The following is a 26,289-nucleotide window of genomic DNA, read 5'->3' on the forward strand; positions in this document are numbered from 1 at the left end:
CTAAACAAAATATAAAAACAACTCCTGGAAGGCACTGGCAATTGACCAAAGCAGTAAGAAAATGGAGAAGAGCCACACTTGGAACAGGCTGAATTTCTTGTGGTTTTTTTTTTTTTTTTCTTTTTTTGCCTAAAGAGAGTCATTAGTCAGCACCACGTGTAAGATGGCTAAAACTCAGAAAAACTACAGTTTTACTGACCTGGAAAACCAGAAAATAGAGTTTAGCATGCCCACCAATGGAAAACGAGGTTGGACATTCCAGAGAGAGAGGACCAGAGAAGGGGGAGCCCCAAATTCTGCATACAGGCTCTGCTCGAATCTCTGGCTGACCCCTGAAATACACATGTGCATGGCAGACTACAAGCCTAATTAAGGCTGAAGGAATAGTGGCTGCCCACCTCAGGGGAGACAGAGTTTGGTGTCTGAGTTCAGATGAGTTAACTGTCTACTAAAACAAACAAAAAGTTGATATTCTTCAAAGGAATGTAACAGAATCCAGGTTTTCTAACCATTGTACATAATGTGCACAATGCAATCCAAAATTACTAGACAGACAAACAAGGAAACAGGAAACCATGATCCATCCTCAATGAAAAAGCAATCAGTAGAGACCAACCTGAGATTACCAAGAGGTTGGAATTGGAGGTTGGGGTTTATAATGTATATGGATGTAATACATGTGAAAACTGTAACATAAGGAATGAGAAGAGAGTAATGTACCTAAACAATTGTAAGATTTCTACATTTAAAGTGAAATGATACAGGGACTTCCCTGGTGGCACAGTGGTTAAGATACTGCTTGCCAATTCAGGGACACGGGCTTGAGCCCTGGTCTGGGAAGATCCCACATGCCACATAGCAACTAAGCCCCTGCACCACAACTACTGAGCCTGCACTCTAGAGCCCACGAGCCACAACTACTGAGCCCTTGCACCACAACTACTGAAGCCCACATGCCTAGAACCCATGCTCCGCAACAAGAGAAGCCACCTCAATGAGAAGCCTGCACACCACAATGAAGAGTAGCCCCTGCTTACCACAACTAGAGAAAGCCTGCATACAGCAACGAAGACCCAATGCAGCCAAAAATAAACAAATACATAAATTTATAAAAAGAAAAAAAGTGAAATGATGCAATATTAACTATAAGAAGACTATAAAAATATAAGACTGCCTAGAGCAACCATTAAAAGAAAAATAATGCAAAGAGGTATGGCTAAAAAGCAAATAAATATATTAAAATATAATAAAAAAGGCAGATATTGTCAGAATGATTTAAGAAGCAAGACCCAAAAGAGATGTATTTCAAATATAAAGACCCAGGTTATAATTTTTTAAAATGGAAAATGATGTAGCATGCAAACAGTAAGAATAAGAAGGCTAGAGTGACTATGTTAATATCCGATAAAGCAGTCTTCAAGACAGAGTATTACTGGGCACGAAGAGGGACACTTCAAAATGATAAAAGGATTATTTACCAGGAATATATAACACTCATAAATGTGTATGTACCTAAAAAAGAGCTTCAAAATACCTGAAACAAAAATTGTCAGGACTACAGAGAGACACAGACAATTCCACAACCACAGCTGGAGATTTTAACATCCCTATCTCAATAAGTGATAGAACAAGAGACAAAGAAGTCAGTAAAGAGACAGATGATCTGAACATTACTGCCAACCGCGTGGGCCTAATTGAGGTTTATGGATCACAACATCCTGAGAATGCAGAATATGCATTCTTTTCAAACGCACATGGTATGTTTACCAAAACAGACCACATGTGAGACCACAGAACAAGTTTCAATAAATGTAAAAGGAATGAAGTCACATAGTGTATGCCTTTGACTACAATGACATTAAATCAAACATTAATAACTAACATATGTAAATACCGTTTTTCACTAAAAGGAGCCAGGGCTTTTGGAGAAACGGCTGATTCCTGAGCTGGGGCAGGGAAGATATAAAATGAGCCTGTTGTACTGGAAAGTAAGAAATCACTCAAAACAAATGAAGGAGCCGTGTCGAAAGGACACAGGAGCCAGCCTGAAGGCGGGCTCCCAAAGGCCAGATTCGGGACAACTAGAGCATCAAACTCTAATTAGGACAGTGATAAATGATGTCATGTTAAGTAAAACAGGACTCCATGAGGATTTATATGGATTTATAAATCTATAGATGGATAGATTAAGTAATAAGTGGGGAGGAGCTCTTCTTTACTGCAGAACGCCAAGCCCCAAATGATAAATGCAGAGTCAGCGCTGAAGCAGGAAAACTGCCATTTTGACCAACATAGTAAAGACTGTTTCAAACAAGAACCATCAATGGAGATTAAGTCTAGGGAAGCGTGGTGAGGAATGGGATCTTTACATGATCTGAAAGCATCTTCCCACAGATGGCCGACTAGTCACAGGGAGAAAATAAGTACAGACTGGAGAAGTTGGCAACACTCGCCCAGCTGATCAACATCACTACCCCTGATGAGGTCAAAGGGGGCACCACGGGCCTCTGGATCTGGTGCCTGAGAAGACACGTCACCTCCATGGGATCTGGACACACAAGCAGCCTGGACAGAATCATGAGGAGATGTCACACAAATCCAACTTCAGGAATATTTTATAAAAGAGCCAGGCCTGCATGTTTCAAAAATGTCAATGTCATGGAAGATCAAGAATGGCTGAGGAACTGCCTCAGATTTAAAGAATGAAGAGGCCTGACAACCGCATGGTGCAGCATGTGATTCTCTACCATGCTATGAGGGACACGTGGGACCACACAACAAAACCAGAATAGGAACCGCAGACTGGGTAAAACACCTCATCAGTGTTAAATTTCCTGAATTAGGTAGCTATGATCACGTGCAAGAACACCCCTGTTTTCAGGAAATACAGTTTTAAGGGGTAGAAAGCACAATGTATCTAACTTACTGTCAAATGGTTAAGAAAAATAAATAAATAAATTTCACAGGGAGAGCGAGAATAAAACAAGCAGAGTAAAATGTTAAAAGTTGGTAAATTGGGGCTTCCCTGGTGGCACAGTGGTTGAGAGTCCACCTGCCAATGCAGGGGACACAGGTTCATGCCCCGGTCTGGGAAGATCCCACATGCCGCGGAGCGGCTGGGCCCATGAGCCATGGCCGCTGAGCCTGCGCATCCGGAGCCTGTGCTCCGCAACGGGAGAGGCCACAACAGTGAGAGGCCCGCGTACCACACACACACACACAAAAAGTTGGTAAATCGGGCAAAGGGTGTAAAGGGAATCTTTTGTATTATTCATGCCACTTTTCTGTAAGTTTCAAATTATTTCAAAATACACTGACAATAGAAGGCAAATGCGTGGGGGGTGAGGTGACTCAGAAAACGGGGAGCTTCTACCTGCAAATCTTCGCTTTAAGGCAGGTGGCTGCATCTTACCTGTCTTCCTTGATAACGTCAACAAAATGGGCATCCGTTTTCTCCCGGATGTTCTTGAACCTCAGCGGAAGGAGGGCTGACTGGTCCAAGCTCACACCTGCCCACCTTCCCTTCTCTTGTAAGATCTCGCACAGGGAGGTCTGACTGTTGGTGAGCTTCTCCTCCGGGGGAGGGCTTAGCAGTCCGTTTTGCGTTTTGGAACTGGGTCCTCCAGAAGCCTGTGTCAGGATAGGGAGTGGGGGCAGACACAGACGCTGAAGCGTGGGATGCAGCAGCACTATCCCCCACAACGCGGCCATACCGGAGCACCCTGGACTGCGCCCTGCACACCACAACCTGCACCTTTGGATCTCTCCTCTAACCTGAGCCCTCTGCCTCTCTGCCGGTCTGCTTTTCCCCATTCCCCCTGGCTCCTCCAAACACACCTCCAGGCGCCCAGGACAGTGGTGACATGGGAAGAGCCGGTAAGGAGGTCAGGGGGAAGGCTGAGGCAGGAGTTGGGGAGGCTCGCAGAGTTTCCTGACCACAGAACCAGCATTCCAGGAGCCAGGAGGACTCGAAGGAAGTGCAGGGGCGGATCCAGGGAAAGGAAAGCCAGAGCTGTAAGGGCTGCGGCTTAAGAAAGGGGGGTGACTGATTTGCATTTCTCTAATAATCAGTCACCCCAAGCAACCTAAATGTCCATTGACAGATGAATGGATAAAAAAGGTGTGGTACATATATACAATGGAATATTACTCAGCCATAAAAAGGAATGAAATTGGGTCATTTGTAGAGATGTAGATGGACCTAGAGTCTGTCATACAGAGTGAAGTAAGTCAGAAAGAGAAAAACAAATATCGTATATTAATACACATATGGGGAATCTAGAAAAATGGTACAGATGAACCTAGTTCCAGGACAAAAATAGAGACACAGACATAGAGAACAGACATGTGGACACAGTGGGGGAAGGGGAGGGTGGGATGCTTTGGGTTTTTAGGATTGACATATACACACTACCATGTGTAAAACAGATAGCTAGTGGGAACCTCCTGTATAGCACAGGGAGCTCAGCTTGGTTCTCTGTGATGACCTAGATGGGTGGGATGGGGCGATGGGAGGCGGGCTCAAGAGGGAGGGGATATATGTATACATACAGTTGATTCACTTCATTCTCCAGGAGAAACTAACACAACATTGTAAAACAACTGTACTCCAATTAAAAAAAAAGAAGGGGTGACTGGACACAAACGACGTGGAATGACCCAGCATCGTGCAGGTCCATGGGCCAACGACCCGAGGATGAGGATGACAGATCTGCGCCTCCCTGGAGAGTTGCCTGATTCAGAAGCTTGCTTGGAGGCTCCTGGGTCTGGTCTCCAGGCGAGACTTCTTTGCACTGCCCTTGCTGCTGGCCTAACCCAAGCCCTCCTCATGCCCCACCTTTCACCCTAAGGGTTCCCCTCTTCTCCTTCCACATCCACATCCCACCAGCCACTGAGTCCAGCTTCCAGCTCCACAGGTCTCACTGCCCGTCAGGGTATCCCATGCAGGTCAGCATCCATCCTGCTATTTATCGGTCTGTTCAAAACCCAGAGGACTCGAAGGTATGCAATGGTGTCACCCAAGAGGAGTTGCCCTTGGAACTGAGAAGCTGACCAGACAGGATGTCCCCTCAGGTGGGTGCACCAGGAGAGGCACTGACAGGGACTACAGCCCAGAGCAGGTTACCTTGGTGCTTTTCTTGGGCTCCTCCTGACAGCCATTCTGGACTGCTCCGCCTTCAGCGCCAGCTTCCAATTTGGGAGCAAACATGATTCTGCACGACGGGCAGGTCTACGAGAAAAACACAGACCGTAGGAGCTCACTCAGGCAACATGACCTCACTACGTGATTCAAACAAGTCAGCTGCTGTTGCAATTTGCTGTCACACAACAAATGGCGCAACCAAATGGAAGGCTTACTGAACCACTCAGGATGAGTTAAAAATGAACTCGCTGGGGCTTCCCTGGTGGTGCAGTGATTAAGAATCCGCCTGCCGATGCCGGGGACACAGGTTCGAGCCCTGGTCCATGAAGATTGCACATGCCATGGAGCAACTAAGCCTGTGCACCACAGCTACTGAGCCTGCGAGCCACAACTACTGAGCCCACGTGCCACAACTACTGAAGCCCGCGTGCCTAGAGCCCATGCTCTGCCACAAAGAGAAGCCACGGCAATGAGAAGCCCGCGCACTGCAATGAAGAGTAGCACCCACTTGCCACACTTAGAGAAAGCCCGCGCACAGCAACAAAGACCCGATGTAGCCAAAAAAAAAAAAAAAACCGGCAGCATGATAATGGAAAATAAACCACACAAAGACCTGTATGTGAATGTGCCCTAACAGCTTCTACTTTTTAGTACAAACAACTCAGATGTCCATCAGCTGATGAATGGATCAACAAAATGGGGTATATCTACAGAACGAAATATTACTCAGCTATCCAAAGGGATGAAGCACTGACAAACACGACAACGTGGATGAACCTTGAAAACTCATTCAGTGAAAGAAGCCAGACACAAAAGGTCACATATGGTGGGATTCCATCTGTATAAAATATCCACAAAAGGCGAATCCACAGCGACAGAAAGGAGATTAGTGGTTGCCAGTGGCGAGGGACACAAGGGAATGGGGAGTGACTCTAACCGGTGTGGGGTTTCTTTTTGGGGTGATGAAAACGTTCTGACCGTGGTGATGGTTGTACAACCTTTCAAACATACTAAAAACCACCAAATTATACACTCTAAAAGGGTGGATTATATCTCAATAAAGCTGTTGTTACACAAACTAGCTGCCAACCCACACTCAAACACTAAGCGAAGGTTCTCAAGCTCTCTGTGAAGGTGAGCTGTTCTCATACAGCAGGACAATCGGAGGGACGAGCTTACAGACCTAGCCCTTCTTATTCATTTGCGGGAATTAGCTGACCTAGAAGAGACAAGGCAAGACTCAACACTGTCACATATAGCACAACACAGGGAATACAGACAGTCGTTTACAATAACTACAAATGGAGCATAACCTTTAAAAATATACCATCACTATATTGTACTTCTGTAACTTATATAATATTGTACAGCAACTATACTTCAATTAAAAAAAAAAAGTACCCCCAGGGATAGTAGAAAGGGCAAGGCTTTCATTTCTCACAAACCAGGGTTCAAATCCTCGACTACTTACTGGTTTGGAGACCCCTGTTCAAATCCCTCACCTCGGTTCTCTCCTGTGTGAAATGAGAGTGAAAACACTTTTCTTGAAGACATATTGTAAGGATTTATGAATACGCAAGTAGAAAGCCTAGCATTGCTCCTGGCGCTCAGTGTATCCTTAATAAATGTACTCTTATTCTTAATATGATCTGGTAATCTAGGAACCAACCACCACTGAGATAGCAACTGACAGCATCCAGGGGAAAAGACAGACTTATTAGGCTTCAAAAGCAATTTCCTAGCGTAAGAATCGTTAAGCACTGGAATACACTGTAGGAGGCTAGATATTATTTCAGAAATTTTAAATAATAAAATTTAAATAAAATAAATGTCACTTAGTGCCTTAGGGCAAGGATATAACCCAGATCACATCCTAAGTTAGATTTCAGGCCTGTACTGTATTCAATAAAAGAAATAAAGATTCTAAAGAGTTGTGTAATTTGGGAATCTGATGCAATGCACCCATTAAATTCGAATGCTCGTATTCATTCAAGAAGTGAAAATATACATGCCAAAAGAGCTGGCCAAATCAGGGAGTATCATGTCCGAGCAAACAGCAGTACCTAGGTAAAATCTGCTTGTAGCTCAGAAAAAACTGGCATTATTAACAGGGGCAAGATGCTCTAATTGTCAATGGCATACAGTAAAATTATTTTAAAGCACCTCTTGGTATTGACTGAGTTAAGCTTCAGAACGTGTTGCCAATGGGGCCAATGATCTCAAATGGAAAAAAAAAATCCACTACCACACACATGAAGTGACCCCCACAGCCCCAGAAAAAAGTGTGTGCGTCCACGTGACAGGCCAGCAAGATTCCCAAGGTCTTCCCTAGCAGGTGTGTGTGTGTGTGTGTGTGTGTGTGTGTGTGTGTGTAAATGGCTTTGGTGGTGGTAGTGGTGGCAGGCTTGCTTCTCTAGGGGAACACAGCCTTTTCAGGGGCCAACTGATGGCCCAAGGGTAGGATGGATACAGCCTGGAGCGGCAGGGGGGTGTGGAGGGTTGAGACCCTCTAAGCCAAACCCTTAGGCTCCAGGGACTGTCTGTCACCAATCTTGTAAAGACACGATGGAATAGTGAACAGATTCTCTGACCACTTTTCTTTTCTTTTTTTTAGTCTTTATTTATTTATTTAATTTTATTTTTGGCTGTGTTGGATCTTCATTGCTGCACACAAGCTTTCTCTAGTTGTGGTGAACAGGAGCTTACTCTTCGTTGCGGTGTGCGGGCTTCTCGTTGAGGTGGCTTCTCTTGTTGCGGAGCACAGGCTCTAGGCGCATGAGCTTCAGTAGTTGTGGCACGTGGGCTCAGTAGTTGTGGTTCACGGGCCCTAGAGCGCAGGCTCAGTAGTTGAAGTGCACGGCCTTAGTTGCTGCGCAGCGTGTGAGATCTTCCCGAACCAGGGCTCGAACCGGTGACCCCTGCATTGGCAGGTGGATTCTTAACCACTGCACCACCAAGGAAGCCCTCTCTGAGCACTTTTCAAACGTTAAGTCTAGAGAACAAGTGTAACACAGTGATTAAAGGCACTGGCTTTGAAATCAGACTGTCACAGACTGAATCCTGGTTCTACCACATAATAGTATGGGAATCTCTCTGAGCCTCAATTTCCTCCTTTGTTAAATGGGATTGAATCATAAGGGCAGAACGAGGAGACACATGTAAGGCCAGTCAGAGGTATTTTAGATCAGCTCTAATCCCAAGGCACTGACCTCCTAGAATGCTGAACTGAGAAGGATGACGAGGCCACGTCCTAGCCCCGAGGGAGGGGACCCATGGGGGCTGGCGATGTCTGCCGTGGGTGAGGGCTTGCGTGTGTGAGAGTGCGTGCGTTGACCACACTTGGCTCCACACACGCCTGCAGTGTTGGGGAGTGCTCAGTAAACACTGGTCCTTAACACTGAAACATCTGGTCCCTATTCTCTCGGGTTCTGAAGCCAGTGCATACGATCATTTAAAGTCCTTGATCACAGACTGGACAGCCACCGGGCGTCTGCTCTTGCCCAGCCCTGTGTTTTCAGGCATCTCTTGGCATCAGCTTGCTCCTAAGTATCTTCCTCTCCTCAAGTACACCTGATGCACTTGAAGAACAGGCCATCTGCTTCTTAGGAATTCCTCACAGTGTGCTGGCTTTGCATCTGGATGATGTTTCAAGCTTCTAGAGCCACAAATATGCAAAAGTGACTCTCAAACCTATCGGACACCAGAGAGCATACACCCGCTGCAAAGGAGTCCCTGGACAGGAGTCAAGGCCACCCCAGTCAGCCACTGCATCCCCTCTCTGAAAGGTCTTGGCTGTGAAGGAAGGGGTGGGAGGGCCAGTGGGGACCGGGATTGCCCGTGGGGACCGGGCTGTCTCAAGGGGCCGGGGGCAGGGCTCTTTACAGATGGGCAGCTCAAGGCCACACCGTTGGCAAACAGAGGCTGCAGGGCCTGTACCCCATTCTAATGCATGTCCCGCAGAGCTGCCCACAAAAGAACCTCAGGGAGCAAGGACGTGTGTTGTCAGAGCCGGGATGCTCACAACTGTCTAGGAGACTGTGCTCAGGGAGCTCCGGGGCTCACTGGGGTCACATGTCAAGTGTAGAGCAGGATCCGTGAGTGGGACTCCTAATGGTCTGAATGGTGCTCACTCCGCACACTCACAGCAGCTTCATCCAGGGAGTGGGGACTGGGGGTTGGGGAGGATGCCAGCTGTGGACCCAGGCCCCCCTGTGGCAGGGTGGTTCCTGCAGCACAGGGACCCAGCAGCAGATCATTTCATTGTACTGTGAAGATGTGGCTCTTTGTCATTCTGTTTCTTCCTCAGCTACTTTCCTTTTCTGGGGCAAACTGTACTGATTCTAACTTAAAAACAAATGAAACAAAAATCTTAGAGAAATCTGTCTGCCCTGATGGAAACTTTCTCATATCTCGACATTCCCTCGATCTGTAGGGGGAGCCTCTTGTGCTCCACGGGGGTCCCGCCAAGCAACGGTGGGACGGTGGGTGGGTTTGTCCACCCCCTCCCCCCAGCAACTTTCCTTTAACTATTTTCCAGCTTCGTTTTAATCCGGTTAAAACGTCTCACATACTGGTTTTTGTCAAGCAGATACCTCTGTGAAATGTTTGCCAGCCTATTAAAGGCCCGTCTCTCCCTCTGAGCAGCTGCTGTCATCTCAGACCCCAAAAAGCCTTTACCAGGAAGAGGGGTTTAGATTCTGGGGACGCTGGGGGACATGCCCAAACTGAGCAACTGACTTGTAGGGCAGCCCCTCTGCAGGCACAGTGGGTCAAAGCTACTGTTCTAATGATAGTGGCTGCCACGATGTGGAAATGCCTCAGTGCCCAGGACGTGCCAACGAACACTGTCAGGTCCTTATCCACGCCATGCCCACGGTCTCACGCACCTGATCTCCATTAATCCTCATATCGACGCTGCAAGGCAGAAGTGACTGTCAACAGCGAGGGTCAGACTGTGGGGTTCCTGGCCCCTGACAACCATGCAGTCTCTCTCTGGCCTCCTTTCCTGGCACAAAGAGGACCCAGGAATAATCCTGGCACTCTGATCTCCTCTGCCTTGTTCCCCTGAAGTGACCCAAGCAGTTATGGTCACCTCCTGGTTCCTTTAAGTGGCACCACTGGACACCGGCACCAAGGGGAGCTTCACCAAGACCAGCTAAGGTCTCCAGGACAGAGGACTCTCCGAGCCAAGGAGTGTGCTGGCTGTTGCCTGGGAAACCCGAGATCCCCTGGAGAACAGCCAGGAGCAAACTCTTCATCTTCCCAGATTACCCACGCTTGCTCCCATCTCGGATGTGGGCTCTGGAGGGAAGATTATAACGATTTCTCTAACACGCTTGGGTGCCTTTGCATTTGTTTTTAACACATTTCAACACATACACCCTATATCCTCTTCAGAATACATGACACTGAGCTATAAAATAGTTCTTTCTTCAAGGCTATTTCTCTTCACAAGATAAATCACTTCTAAGCCAACAGCTGTCCTTTTTTCATAACTGTCAAGGGAGGGAGCAGGGAAACCTCTTTTCTGAGAAACAAGGAGGAAACAACATCAGAAAAGTCCTGGTTTGCCTGGTCAGTCTGCTGAACATAAGTACTGAGCGAGCTGTCCTCAGACCAGGAGGAACATCCCTTGCTTCCCAAACTTGAAACCCAGGTTGAACATGGCAGACAGGAGCATGTAGCCAGAGCACATATAACCTACTGAGGCCCATTCTGAGTTCTAAGCTCTTTCCTGTATTACTTTGTTTAGTCCTCACAAGCACCTAGGAAACAAACGTTGTGAGTAGCCCATTTTACATAAGAGGGAACTGAGGCATAGAGTGAAGGGACTGGCCCAGAGTCACAGTTAGAGAATGGCAGGGGGACAACGTCCTTGACCCCAACCACACATGTGACATCTCTGCGTGAACAGGGACAGCCAGCTGTGTGGGGCAGAGGTCGCCCTGGCTGTGACCTGCCACGGGCAGGCCAGGCACCCACCCCAAGCTAGCGGATCAGCACAGGCATTCACACTCCCAAATAGATGATTTCTGCTAACAAAATCTTAGAGAAAAGTAGAAGCCGGATATTAGAGGAAAATGGGAACGGTAATTATTACAGAAAAAGAAAGGCATCCAGAAGCGATAAGAACAGAAAAGTGGACAGCCTGCGAATACTGGAGGCAAAACAACAAACAAAACACACACCTGTAAAAACCAGGCGCAAAATCTCTAAGCCACAGAGTGTAGAACCACTGAAACCTCAGATTCCTGAGCCCTAAGCGACCTAAGTGAGTTTAATAATCGAGGCTGATAAGGCAAGAAAAGTGTCACCGTGGGGTGGTAAAGTGCCATCAGAAAGTCAAAGGAAGAAGATATTTGGTATTTGGGGAAATTTATTTCATGTGCAGTACTTTACTACCTGATGATGCCAATTAAATGAGCTGGACTAACCTTTCCACTTCAATTCACATGTAATATATAACAATAACAAGCATATTTATATTACACAAAAATAATATAAACATAATATTGTATACATATGTATTAAAATGTTTTATTTTGAAACAAGTTTAGACTTAAACAGAGTGGGAAAGACAGTTCAGATAGTCCCCATACGTCCATCCCAGCTTCCCCTAACATTACTTAGCATCTTATATGAACCGTGGTCCAGTTACCAAAACTAAGAGATTAACACTGGCACGGTACTATTAACCACGCTGCAGATTTTACTCAGATGTCCTTTTCCTGTTCCGGGATCCCATGCACATTTAGTCTCCTCCAGGCTGGGACATTTTTGAAGTGTCCTGGTTAGGTATTTTGTAAAATGTCCTTGAATTTGGATTTGTCTAATGTTTTCTCACGAGATGACTGAGGTTTAGGATTTGAGGGAAGAAACCCACAGAGGCGATATGCCCTTCTCTGCACGTAACACGGGGTAGAGGGTGGTACATGATACCGCTGGTTTTCTTAATTGTGATGCTAACCATCAGCATTTGGTGAAGGTGGGCTCTGCTAGGTTTTCCACTGTCGAGTTACTATTCTTCCCTTTCTTTATTTTTTGGCTGTGCCGCATGGCTTGTGGGATCTCAGTTCCCCAACCAGGGGTTGAACCCTGGGCCATGGCAGTATAAGCCCGGAATCCTAACCACCAGGGAACTTCCTAACTATTCTTCCTTTTAAAATGAATAAATATCTAAGGGGAGATGCTTGGAGGCTATGCAAATGTCCTGTTTCTCCTTAAACTTCTACCTGCTGATTTTAGAATTCAGTGATGGATCTTGCCTGTAGCACTTATTACTGTGATGCTCTAAAGGTGATTTTTCTTTCCCTCACTCCTTCTACAATCTATTAGCTGGAATTCTTCTCTAAGGAAGAGTTGTCAATTTATATGTGATGTGCTTCCTCCTAATTGAAGGAAACACACACACCTCTCAAAATACAGACACAACTTGAAAAGTCCTTTTTAAAAAAACTTACTTTACATCCACATTTCAGAGCCAGCCTTCAGATTACTATTTACTTATTTGTGTTGCAGCTTTATGGAGATATAATTCACGTACCATGCAACTCACTATCTAAAGTCTGTAATTCAGGGCTTCCCTGGTGGTGCAGTGGTTGAGAGTCCACCTGCCGATGCAGAGGACACGGGTTCATGCCCCAGTCCAGGAAGATCCCACATGCCGCGGAGCGGCTGGGCCCATGAGCCATGGCCGCTGAGCCTGCGCGTCCGGAGCCCGTGCTCCGCAACGGGAGAGGCCACAGCAATGAGAGGCACACGTACCGCAAAAAAAAAAAAGTAAAAAAAAAATAAATAAAGTCTACAATTCAATAGTTTTTGGTATAGTCACAGAATTGTGCAACCGTCAACCATCATCACTATCAACTCAGACAACTATTTACAATAAATACTTAATATCTAAACTACACACGCACACAGAGAGAGAGAGATAGAGAAATCTATTACTTTTTCCATCTATAATAAAGTAAAAGGCCCCCTCACTTCCTCAAACTGAACTGACTAAGCCTATTCATAATGATTTTACATACAAATAACAAGGAGATAACAGAAGTGATCATTTTCTTAGAATCATTTAACAAGCCATAGGGACTGTCACAGAAGCGTGTTCCTAGGGCAAGTGACCTCAAAGGGAAAGTATAACCCTTGTGAGACAGGACAGGCCCTCTCTGAATCCCCCCACGTGGGTGCATCCACTTTATCAGCCTCATTACCAATTGTAAACAGGGAGAAACACCCCATGAGCACATGCCCTGGGTTCTGAATAAGGGTTTAAGGCAAACTCACGAAGACCAGCCAAGCAGGTGCATCCCAGGGAGGTCTTTCAGGGATGACATAAGATGCTCTCACAGCTCTTGTGGCTCAATGATTAGGATGGATGTGATAAAACACCATCCACATCTTTGGTTTGCATTTCTTTGCTCTTTGCAAACACGTCAGCCTGGCTATTTTTATTGGCATGCACAGTATCCCTCCATCCGTCACCCACAGGTTCATGATAAATGAGCAGCAGACACCACAGCAGGGCTGGGGCCACACAAAACAGGTTGCACGTGTGCCGTGGCTACATCCCTTACAGCAACGATTAGCTGCAACAACCGAAGGACCCCCTTCAGTTCAGAGCAAACAGGGACCTTCCCGAGAGACTCAGTGACTCCTTGTGGGCGAACCAAACAGCGCCTCCGCCTGCTCCTGTCCTCCCTGCTCCTTCTGCGGTCAGCATCCACCACTCGGTGCGGACCGAGTGAAAGTGCACTACAGGGTGAGCTGAGCTTCTCCAACCCCAGCTTTCGCGGCGTGCCTTCAGTTAATCTTCAGGACAGCCCTGAGAAATTGCCATGTCCCTGTGGCTTACAGCCACGAGGTGACCTGTTCGATCCCAAAGCCAAGGCTTTGAGATGGATCCTCAGCTTTAGGTTCCAGCCTTTCTGAGGCACCCAAGCCACCTTCCGTGACACTGACGTGGCAAGGCCTTGTCTCCTTCCCTGGCTCCCTTCTTGCCTCCTCACCCCAAACCCTCTGATACCTCTGCAGCTCAGCCCAGAGAACTGAGTGCCACCATTCTGGTGGGACTCCCCTCCCCCCAGTATGTGACATCAGGTCCTTCCTGAGGAGCAGCTCTCACGACCAGCCACTCAAAAAGCCAAGGCTTAGGTGTGAAGGGTTCCCTCTGATGTATGACCTCAAGGCCAAAGCCCTTGACCTCTGCCATCACTACTGTTTCTTAGCAGGTCATCATAGTACTCAGACTATTTATGAAATATCAGGTGGCAATTGTCCAGCTGTGAACTAGGAGATAACTTACAGACACACAGGGTACGTGTGCCAGGAGCGGAAAACAAGTGCTTCATGGGCATCACCTTGGTTCTGTCCAGGTTTCCAGTTCAGCCCTCAGTCTAACTCTGCAGAGCTACGTGTCTCTGCGTGTCATTACAAAACTAAAAACATAAGCCAAAAGAAAGTCGTAATTATCTACTACATGCCAGGCACCATGCTGGATCCTTCGGAAAAACTTAAGTTATGTAACAAACGGGCCCTGCATTGAAATAGATCAGAGAAAGGGGCGTAAGAAACATAAGCAAGTATTTCAGGTTGCGTATGTTATAACCAAGCGGTGCAGACTAACTGAATTAAGGCTTCAGAGATGGGGTGGCGGCATCACTAGCTAGAGGAGTCACAGGAAACTAAGAAAGCTGCACGGTGAGAGAAGAGGGGAGTTTATGGAGACAGGGAAGCGATCGCACTGCAGGCGAGAGCAACAGGACCAAGCCTCCGTGGATTCACTCAATGAGAATTTACAGAACACCTTTCTTCTAATTCCTTGGTTCCTTCAAGGAATTAAGGAAACCAAGGCCCTCTAAAACCTAGTTCTCCTGCCGAGTTTATGATTAATCTCTCTGTCCCAAACTTTATTCCCTCTCTTGTCCCCTCTAACCTCAACTGTGTGCTAACTAAACACTCCTCAGCCAGAGTCAGGTGACTAAGACGGCTATCGTCAATAACATCGCTAACGCACTAAACGGCTGTTGCCGATATCACTGTTAAGGTACAAACTCAGGTTGTTTCTCCAGGGTAAGATGAGCAACAGACCCCCCCCCCCCATCCATGGACCACCTGGCCTGAAAATCGTAAACCAGAGACATACTGACTCCCAAAACTACGATTAAGAAATGTCACAGAAATGTCACAACACGATGATTAACCCTAGCTTCACTGTTCTTCCCCCCTTTAACTCAAAGACCAAACTGGAGTGGATCTGAGGCTTGTCTCCCACTCCTTTGCTTGGTGTCCTGAAAATAAACTCTGACTTTGCTGCAGACACCCACTGTCAGAGTAGGCTTTCTGCACTGTGGGCAAAAGAGCCCTTTTGCTTGGTTACAAAACTCCTTCCACTAGATAAGCACACCCCAGAAAGGTACAGCTTGAAAGAAGAAATCTTTGGTCAAGAGGCCAGAGAATGCTGCATACCACTTCCCTCTCTGGAGACCTATCCATGCATGTTAGCATGCTAAAGGCTCTGAGAAGGCCTGCAGTAAAGAAACCATTTCAGTGTTGTTTAACCCATATTGACTTGACCACAGACACTTTTTCCATACTGGACACCCATTTCCATCCTGAGAAACTTCTGTTCAAGGGAACCTGCTTGGGGAATCCTCCTTAGACCAGGCCTCTTCCACTGGTCAGGGCTTCTGGCGCTGGGCAGGGGGAGGAGGGAGATGTGGGGAGACAGAAATCCCCATGGGAGTCAACTCTTTGTTGGCTGCAGAGGCAGCAGCAACAAAGCGAAAGAAGTCTGTTGACAAAAAGAGTCAACAGATCCTGGGAAAGGATGAGGAGGAACTCGTCTGTGATCCAGCGAATCAGAACAGCTCACTGTGGTGCAGACAACATGGAGCAACAAACCAGTGGCACACATGAGCCACCGACACGCTTGTGGGATAAATCTACTCAAAGAACCTGGAGCAAGAGACTGCAATTGCACTTTTGTATTGTTCAAAAACTCTTACCTGAGGGAAAGCCTTGTATGTCAGATTATAATCTATGTAATCTTTAAAGGAGACCTCAGTTTTCTGCCTTTCAAGTCTAGGATGACGGTTCATAGCGATTCACTTGGTTCCCCGGTGCTTATGCCTCTCAGCCGCCTGCCCTGGCCCGACCTGCACCCAGGAACCAGGGCCCAGAGCAGGGTTGTGAGGATGGACCCCAAGTGGCAAAGCCTGGCATGGAGACCGGGCCTCCTAACTCCTCATGCTCCTTCCACTCCAACCGTGAATCCCAGGAACCCTATGCTTCAGGGGTGTCCCTCATCTCAGATGTCCTGTTATCCCCCAAACACCATCAAAACACCCCCAAAATTATACTTCATATCCACTCATCTTTCCCTCCTGGAAGGGGCAGAAAGATCCTTTTTTTTTTTTTTTTTCTCAAATTCCTTTTGGTAAACACAGTTAACTTCATAGATCACAAGATTATTTGGAAAATTTATACATGGCAATAGAGTATGCTAAATAGTTTGTTCTTCATTTGCGGTATGCAGGCCTCTTACTGTTGTGGCCTCTCCTGTTGCGGAGTACAGGCTCCGGACCCGCAGGGTCAGTGGCCGTGGCTCACGGGACCAGCCACTCCGCGGCATGTGGGATCTTCCCAGACCGGGGCACGAACCCGCGTCCCCTGCATTGGCAGGCGACTCTCAACCACTGCGCCACCAGGGAAGCCCTGCTAAATAGTTTTTGCCCAACCAGATCAAAAACAAATAAATATATAAATAGGTTTATGACTAGAACAAGACATGTTCCGTCGGGGGGAGAGAAAATCTTCTTAAGCCAATTTAGCACAGAATGTCTGTCATTAACACTGCAGGTGTGTGATACAGTGAGGTCCTCAAGGGCACACACCCTCATGGATAGAAACACACACACACACCACCTAAAGTGGCAGACAAATGCAACAAAACATTTATTTTTGGCTTTGAGCTCTATTTCTCTACTTGACTACAGCTCAGTTGGAAGCCTGAGGAAACAATTTCTCCCCAAATAATAAGGCCGTGTTTGGAAACCATGTTTTTGTTCCCCTCCCCACCTAGCTCTTCCCGGCCCATGTTCAGTGGTAGCCTGTGAGCAGGGGGCTCCTCTTTCTGACTCCTGCAAGACAGCAGCCCAGGCAAAGAGTGCAGGCATTAAGGAAATTTCAGCTACATGCGCTGTTATGCGTGTGCCAGAGAGCACGGGGAAGGACAGGGTCAAATACCCTATCCTCAACAGGTGTGAGTTTACCCTTCCCCGCTAGGGGCCATTGGGTCATGTCTGGAGACCTTGGTTGTCACACTGGTAAGAGAGGGTGCTACTGGCATCTAGTGGGTGTAGGCCAGGGATGCTGTTCAACATCCCACCATGCACAGGATGTCCCCTCCACAAACAGTTCTCTGGCCCAACATGTTGATGGTGTTGAGGCTGAGAAACCCTGCACTAAGTGAACAATGCACACGATGAAAATGATACGTGTGTGTGCTGTCCACAAACCTGAACACAGGAACCGCACACAGTGCCTGGATGAGAGACACCATGAAGTCCAACACAGTGAAATAATCTGGACACTGCAGCCGAGTGCCACATTATGATGCCTTCAGCTGAAGTACCAAGATCGCAAGCTTTCAACTCTGTTAATGATGTGGATAGGCAGGAATGTACTGGATTACAGCCATACCAATAGGCCATCGTCCTGACCAAACATCACTGTGTTATTTGAGAGCACAAAACAGTGAGGTGGAACTGTTTTAACCATCTCTCTCTTTAAAAAAAAAAAAAAAAAGGAAATGGCAAATATTTAAACTGTAAAAATAAATAAGAGGTATCAGTTGGGGAACTAAATCAAATGTGATATCTGAGGAACAACTCACATACCAGAGTGATTTCACATGCCCAGGGTCCATCATGTTAATTCCCTGGTAGTTTATTGGGACAGAAATGCACCCAATATGCAGCCACCAGGAGATCTCTGTCCCAGTGATGAAATATTATAATGTTCTTGGCAAGCCTGCACTCTTCCAATGAGCTACAGCACAAGATTCACCCACACCAACAAGATTTAAAATAATCATAAAACACTGAATTTCAAGAGATGTTTGAGTATTTGAGAAAGTGATCTCTGAAATAAGATACAAACTAGCCCTCCAAGCAAGATGCTGGGAGAATCACCTTTACTCTTATCATTTATTGTTAGCTTTCAGAAATCCCAAAAAACATCATAGGTTGCAGAGAAAGAAAATAGTAACTCAAGTGAGAAGCAACTTTATGCAGTGTAGAAAGAAAATGGAGGTGCATATGTCAAAAAAGCAAAGATATTAAAAATGCAAAATGCTGCTAACTTTATACTAAATTTAAAAATCATAAAAACCAAATGGAAGGGCATTCCAAGTCGTCTGCCACAGACCCGAAGGCTGTTTATTATTTCACATGTTCTACTGCAGAATTAGTATCAAGTTTTAGAAGTAGGAAAAAAAAAAAAAAACTAACCTTAAGGTTATCAAAGGTTTTGACAGTCTGCGCCAAGTCACTGACACTCCCTGGCGATGCTGTCCCCTGTCCCCTAGGGCCTGAGGACACCCGTGAGCCGTCAATGACCTCAAAGCCAGAAAGCAAGGCCTCTGAACAGCTGCAATGAGACTCCTTCGCTCTCTGACCCGCTATCAGGTATGTCTTCAAACCTATGGATAAAAATTACAGTCAGCACAGGTGGACACCAGCGTCGGTCGAAACGCAGCTCCGTCTTGCTCTCTACGCAGGACACGCTCCTAGAAAGTTGAGAGTAAAGTGAAAATGAGAATAGGTCATATTTTACTACTACTCCCATGACCTTTCCAGAGATGCACAGCCTCAGGGAGAATGACTGCCTCCAAAACACACCATGTATTCACGCTGTGTTTTCTCTGAATGGAGGCTGCACGCTTCATCTTCTGGGGCTGAAACAAGGGTTTAAAAGTCCTTCCTTGGAAGGGTCACGTGGCCTCTTTCTGACGGCAGCAGAGCCCACTGAGTGCGGACCCTATACATTTCTTGGGTTTGTTTCTATCTGTAAATACCAGTCGCCGACATTCATAATGGTCAGTCTAGATGTGAGGGTGACTACAGACCATGTTACCTACGTCAGGGACTGGCAACCACCATGAAAAGGGAGACCAGAATGTGCACCAGCGGGGGAACTAAGTCCTCCCTCGATTCAGACTTAAAAAGTATCTCTTTTCTGTTGGATCCAAACATTCACACGGCAGGAACATCATTTTTTTTTTAATATTTATTTATTTGGTTGCACCAGGTCTTAGTTGTGGCCAGTGGGCTCCTTAGTTGCAGAACGTGGACTCCTTAGTTGCAGCTCCAGGGGTCCTTAGTTGCAGCTTGCCAGCTCCTTAGTTGTGGCACTAACTGTTAGTTGTGGCATGCATGTGGGATCTAGTTCCCTGACCAGGGATTGAACCCAGGCCCCCTGCACTGGGAGTGCGGAGTCTTATCCACTGCGCCACCAGGGAAGTCCCAGAACATCAGCTTTTTGTCAAGCTGCAGTCTATGTGAATTTTATTCTCTCACAAAATCCCCACTGTAAAAAAAAGTTGGTTAAATGGACTATTAACCTACAACTTTACAATCCCCATTAAAGGCTGAAGTAACAATATATGCTATAGTGTTAAGGAGCTGTAACAGGTGGGCTGGGCCCTGCTCCTGGTGTACAGGACCATCTGCTGGGAGGTGAGTAAGGAGCAGCTTTTCCAGACGGAACTCAAGGGCTTTCTGAAAAAGAAGCAAGCCTTATTTAAAGAAATCCATTGTTAGTCCTTACTGGAATTTAACCAGACTACGAATTTATGAAAGGGAGTGACAACGTGATTTATTCAATAAACATTTATTTTAGGCCTGGTGTATGCTGTACACAGAGAATAAAACCAGAACAAAGCAGGATTCCCATCTTAAGGAGTTTAAGCTTCAGCAGAAGGTGGTAGAGAAAAGCCATCATGGGACTTCCCTGGCGGTCCAGTGGTTAAGACTTCGCCTTCCAATGCAGGGGGTGCAGGTTCCATCCCTGGTCGGGGAGCTAAGATCCCACATGCCACGTGGCCGAAAAACCAAAACATAAAACAGAAGCAATATTGTAACACGCTGAATAAAGAATTTAAAAACGGCCCATGTCAAAAAAAATCTTAAAAAAATAAAAGACTCTATACGCTATCTAAGAAAATAAAGTACATTTAAAAACAAAAAAGAGGGCTTCCCTGGTGGCGCAGTGGTTGATAGTCTGCTTGCCAATGCAGGGGACACGGGTTCGTGCCCCGGTTGGGCAAGATCCCACATGCCGTGGAGCGGCTGGGCCCGTGAGCCATGGCCGCTGAGCCCGCGCGTCCGGAGCCTGTGCTCCGCAACAGGAGAGGCCACAACAGCGAGAGGCCCATGTACCGCAAAAAAAAAAAAAAAAAAAAAAAGAGGTGACATGTGACTACACTGCTGGATTCATACAGTTTCTCGCACTCAGTACATATTTAATAAATGCTCTAAAATTAATTAAGCACATAACCCTGGGACTACTTAATCAATAATCCTTAATCATTTTATAATTAAACCACCATTTCATCACTTTATCTTTCTTCCTCTCCCTCCCTCCTTATAAAATACTGTATAGCATATGTTTTTAGGTCAGCAGTTCAGAGAATTTGGCAAGAGTCACAGGACACCTAGAGACATCCAGGAGTGTAGCCAAATCACAGGTGGGATCCAAAGACTAAGATAAATAATTTTAGATGCTAACTGACCCCAAAGGAGATTGCTAAATGCTCACTCTTAACTAAGGTCCTGAACTTCCATGTATTTTTTCCAACCAAAAATATACATCCCAAATGATATATAGGATCAATCACAATTCTGACTAGCTACGTGTATAAACTTGAAAGGGAAGCGTGAACTAGAATACAACAGAAGGGTAAAAGCAGCTTTGCGTGAATTTCTCAGACTCTGTTACAGAAAACACTGAACTGATTTTATCACTTCGCCTTGGGAGAGTCAGAAAACACAAGCTCTGTGGGCTGAGGAGAGAAAAGCCCTATTTCTGACCTGCCGTGGCATCTCATCCCTGGCTTCACCCAACCAGGGCATGAAGTGGCCTGGTCCCTGGAGCTGCTGTAACTAGTCCCTCTCGAACTCCCGGGTGTGGCAGGTAAGTCACCTGCAGCGGGTGGGAAGCGGGGCCCAGAGAGTACCCGCAGCTGCTGCAGGGACTGCCTTGGGGAACAGACAAAGGAAGGGCAGTTTTTGGATTGCAGGGGTGAGGAGCTGAGGCTGCAGGGGAAGGTTTTCCGTTGTGTCTGTAGCTGGCCCTGACCCCAGAACTGCATTCCCATGGGGAGGCCGGCAGCTCGGGGCTCCCCTGCCCGGGGCTCTGCACCCCTGGGCCCTGCTCCCAGTCAGCTCTCTCACACCCAGGAGGGGTCCTCAGTCAGGGAACCACTTATCCCCTCCCTGTATGGCTCCTCGGGCAAGAACAGGTGAAGGAGGCCTTTCCTGGAGGCATGACAACTACAGCAGAGAAAGGGCTGAGCCTCCAGCCCCGCAGGGCCATGAATACATGATGATGATGCAGCCAGTCCTCCAAGCAGCAGTGCGCCCTCCACCTGGGCATGGAGCCAGCTCTGCAGCACAGGCTCTGATGCCTCCCTTGGGGTGGGCACCCCTGAGGTTTGTCGTTGCTGCTTTGAATTGTGACTACTGAGTTGCCACTCATTGCTCAAACATTTATTAAATGCCTCTGTTTACCATGCACTGTGAGGGTGCTGAGGGGACAAGCGTGAACATGGCAGCCGTGACCCTCCCTGTGCAGGGCGGCTCCTGCAGGGGGATCTCGGCAGCAAGTGGGTACGCCTACCTGGTCCAGGACCAGGAAGCACAGGAGGGTGTATCTCACGAAGACTCAGAGGTTTGAGAAGGCCTCCTGGGTGAAGTCCCCTCCACGTTGAGGGTTACAAGATGAGGAGAGGCCAGCCCAGTGAAGGCCACCAGGACCAGGGGCTGGGACAGCATGGTCAGGCTGTGGGTGTCACCAGAATAGTCGATGAACCAGACTCCAGAAAGGGAGCCTTTAGCAGGGAGAGTGGAGGGATGGAGGTGAGTGTTGTGTGGCTGGAACAGAGAACATGTTCGGGGCGGCAGGGGGTGGGGAGGGGGCAGAGAGGAGCTGAAGTCCGTGCAGGGCACCAGGGAGACCAGCTCCAGGAGCCTTCGCTCTGGGGGCAACAGGGGTGAGGAGGAGTAACGAGCAGGCACCAGGCTGAGGAAAGGCCAGGGAGCCCTGGAAACTCCAGTCACAAGTGGGTGGTGAGGGAGTCAAGGGACAAGGGAGGTGGGAAATAATGGTGAAACCTACTCCTTCTGAATTGCGGGGGCAACAGGCAAGGCTTCCACAGCAAGCACGAGTGTGATGGGTAAGGGCATGTGGCTTCCAGGGAGAAGCCCTGGGATTCAGGCTCTGTCCCTCCTAAACGTGTGATGCAGTAAGATACTTCATGGCTCCACCTCTCACTAAGAACAGGACTCACCCCACAGGGCTGACTCGAGGATTAAATGATTAACACACATGAGGCCTTCATGGCAGTACCTGGCGCACAGTAAAAACTCAGTAACGTTAGCTATTATTCTCAACGTGGGTGTTTGACCTGCTTATCGCTGGGAGTCTTTTTTATGCTCCTTCTATGTACAAAAGCATTTGCAGGATTGTTAAATCAATAACTGCTCCACATTTGTTCCTAACTTGAATTTTTCTTTGGGGGGCTCCTAACAATCAACCTGTATTAGTAACACAATGCGAGTGTTCCAAAGGACAAATGCACAGATGTGTCCATGGCAAGCAAAAAATCGGTGAACAAATTAAGCAACTTTTTTTATGCTTTAATATGGAAAGTTAGATTTAAAGTGAAATGTTTTGCCAAAACTGGAGTGATATCAGTAATGATAAAGTCAGACCGGATATGAAAGGTCCCAGGGAACGTATCAGGGCCGGGTGACTGGCTGCAGTCAGGAGAGGTCATAAGACATAAGGATTTAATGAGTAACTACACACATGGACCTTGGGGTCCAAGTTCGTTAGAATGGCTTTTAGAGCAGAAAGTCAAAATAAGGCAGCTAGATTATTTATTTCATTAAGTATAGTGTAAACAGGAGAACAATTAATAAGGTTTCTTATATTCTTTCCTGGTAATTGACTTTAAACCTCACTGGCACGGATGCCTTTCATTGGCTTAATTTCACAGCAGGTGGAGAAGTGGGGAAGACGGTTCCCATAAGCTCCTGTCTCACGGAGGCGTCGTCTGCAGCTATGTGTGCCCGGGAGGCTGACGTGGTTAACAGTCTTAACTATAGCATCAATTCTTCGAGGAGAAAAACTGAGCCTTGCACCCAACTTGTGTTTAGTTTTCGTGAGCTGAGCGTAATTTGAGTGAGTGCCAAAGTCCATTTTGGAAAAGAAAGACTATTCTGGCCTTCTTATCACTGTATTTTTCTGCAGAACTCTTGCTTTGGAGGGTGATACCCTCAATCCAAGAACCAAGGGCCTAAGTGTCAACCCAACAGAAAGAGAATAATCAGGAAGGAAAGAATGTCTGCAGGTGTGTTGGGAGTTAGCAGAGTGACATAGCAAACGCCTGGGAGCTTGCATCACTGATGATCTGAAACAATCAATATAAGGGAGGCAACCAGTTTGGGCCGGTTCACAAATCAAAGGGTCTAAAAACTTATTCACTTTGTAATGAATTTTTCCTTCTAATGATATCTGTAATGGCCGAGTAGCATGAGGATTATTTAAACGAAAATGTAGTCACTCAATACGGAAAATAAAGATTAAAAGCGTTCAATCTTAATCTACCAAATAACCAGGGCCTAAAAACTATAGATATGATATTTCATAATTGTCTATTGCTTCTGCTTAGGAAGACCAAAAGTTCTCGTGGAAAAAAAAAAAAAAAGCATTTTCCACCTTGTTAACATCAAAACACTCTGGATGGGCCTAAGTCCTCTCTGCTCCTATGTGAAACAATTAATCACACGGAGGTGATCCGTCCTGGTTGTCCCAACACTTGACAATAAATCACAAGTTCCAACAGCAAATGGCTGTGGGTGAAACTTAACCTTCTTCTTAAAAAGTGAAGTCCCAAACAGTAAAATACGAGACAGACTAACCCAAGCAGGTGAAAGAAACAAAGGGTGGGCACCACGCCTGAGTGGCTTGATCTTGACTACACCTTTAGCCTAACCAACCGACTCTTTCAAGAACATGCACGTGCGCACGCCCACCCCACAGCTGCTCCTGTGGCAGGCGTCCTCTGCACCAGCCTCCATCTCTCTGCAGGAACAGGTACATGTCACGGCCAAAGGTGAGTGACTGGGCAGTCACCTCGTGACCACGTTCCCCTGAGCTGTCTTCTTCTGAACTTTCCTACTTGACATGAATAAGGGCTACCCTGCTCAATGCTCAGACCTAATGCTGGGAGAGTCCAGTGTAGCTGCCTTCAAAGACCCACTCCTCCCATCTCTAAAACACTCCCAAATTAGGGTTTAATACCCAGGCCTTCAAAAACTACGAAACGAGTTCTTTGAAAGGTAGCATTTGGCTGTTTATGCAAACAGTCTGCCGGGTACTAACCAACTCATTTATTCATTGGCTCATTCACACATTCACTTACCCAGCAAATGAAACATTTATTGAGTACCTACTAAGGGTGAGGACCTGGGCTGAGTGTTGAAAGAAATGGATAGGAAAAAGGAATGCTCTGGTGTTAGCAACAGTGCGGACGAAAACCGTGACCCAAAATGGAAATACCAGTCACCTAATCATGACCCCATTTCAAAGGGCTGCTGTGAGGATTAAATGAGTTAATGCTTTTCCTTAGAGCATCTTCAGGAACACTCAGGAGTAACTCAGAGTAGACTGAGGAAGGGCATGAAGTAATGCTCATAAAGAATTACATGGGAGGATGGGAGGATGGGAGGCTGGCAGTGAGGGAGAGAACAATGAGTAAGTGATGACGCATCGACAAGAAGAGAGAATCATGTGAAGTCAAGTCTGTGTGCTGGCGGGATGTTCGCAAGTGACAAAAGGCGTTTTTACAGTGAGTTTTAGAAAACAAAAGGAAAGTGAAGGTCTATGATAACTATCTTGGAATACTGTATACAACAGAGTTGAAATAATCAGAAGAGACTATGAAACAAGACAGCTAGAAGGAAGGGTGTCGGGAATTGAGACGGACTAACAACTAATAAACTGTTATTCACCAAATGTTAACCCAGAGAGTGGTCATCAGACACAAGACAGCACATCAGGTCACATCTGGAGCAATTACAGGAGGAGCCACAGACCGTATTCTTTTCCCTGGAGAATTGTGAAATAATAGTTAATTTTAAGATTTTAATTTAAGTTAAACTAACAGTTTAAAAATTAATAATTAAGGGGCTTCCCTGGTGGCGCAGTGGTTGAGAGTCCGCCTGCCGATGCAGGGGACATGGGTTCGTGCCCCGGTCTGGGAGGATCCCACATGCCGCTGAGCAGCTGGGGCCGTGAGCCATGGCCGCTGAGCCTGTGCGTCCGGAGCCTCTGCTCCACAGCAGGAGAGGCCACAACAGTGAGAGGCCCGCGTACCGCAAAACAAAAAAAAAATTAATAATTAGGGACTTCCCTGGTGGCGTAGTGGTTAAGAATCCACCTGCCAATGCAGGGGACACGGGTTTGAGCCCTGCTCTGGGAAGATCCCACATGCCATGGAGCAACTAAGCCCGTGTGCCACAACTACTGAGCCTGCGCTCTAGAGCCCACGAGCCACAACTACTGAGCCCACGTGCCACAACTACTGAAGCCTGCGCGCCTAGAGCCCGTGTTCCGCAACAGGAGAAGCCACCCGCGCACCACAACAAAGAGTAGCCCCTGCTCGCTGTAACTAGGGAAAGCCCGCACGCAGCAATGAAGACCCAATGCAACCATAAATAAATAAAATTTTTAATTAATAATTAATTTTAAGAGTGGCAGATTTATGTACAGGATAGACAATGGAAAACAGATTCTAGAAAGAAGATAAATGAAAGACTCAATTTTAAAATCTGGGAATAGGTGGCAGCTAAATAATTGAA

The 26,289-nt window shown here is 46.8% G+C and overlaps 1 protein-coding gene across 3 annotated transcripts in view; it reads right to left on the bottom strand.

Annotated features, from left to right (window-relative positions):
- Window positions 1-26,289, bottom strand: part of ADCY9 (adenylate cyclase 9) — a 191,649-nt gene that overhangs the window by 44,002 nt on the left and 121,358 nt on the right. For all 3 annotated transcript variants that reach the window (XR_013831460.1, XM_079943673.1, XM_079943672.1), the window contains 3 exons: window positions 18,655-18,845; window positions 5,126-5,230; window positions 3,413-3,630 (listed from right to left, as the gene is read on the bottom strand). Coding sequence is in view for 2 of the 3 variants with exons in the window: in XM_079943673.1 (XP_079799799.1) it covers window positions 3,413-3,630; window positions 5,126-5,230; window positions 18,655-18,845 (514 nt within the window). In the remaining variant the exon portion in view is untranslated. The remainder of the gene's footprint in view (window positions 1-3,412; window positions 3,631-5,125; window positions 5,231-18,654; window positions 18,846-26,289) is intronic.

The sequence above is a fragment of the Stenella coeruleoalba genome (genome assembly GCF_951394435.1).
Source record: "Stenella coeruleoalba genome assembly, chromosome: 15".
Lineage (NCBI taxonomy): Eukaryota > Metazoa > Chordata > Mammalia > Artiodactyla > Delphinidae > Stenella > Stenella coeruleoalba.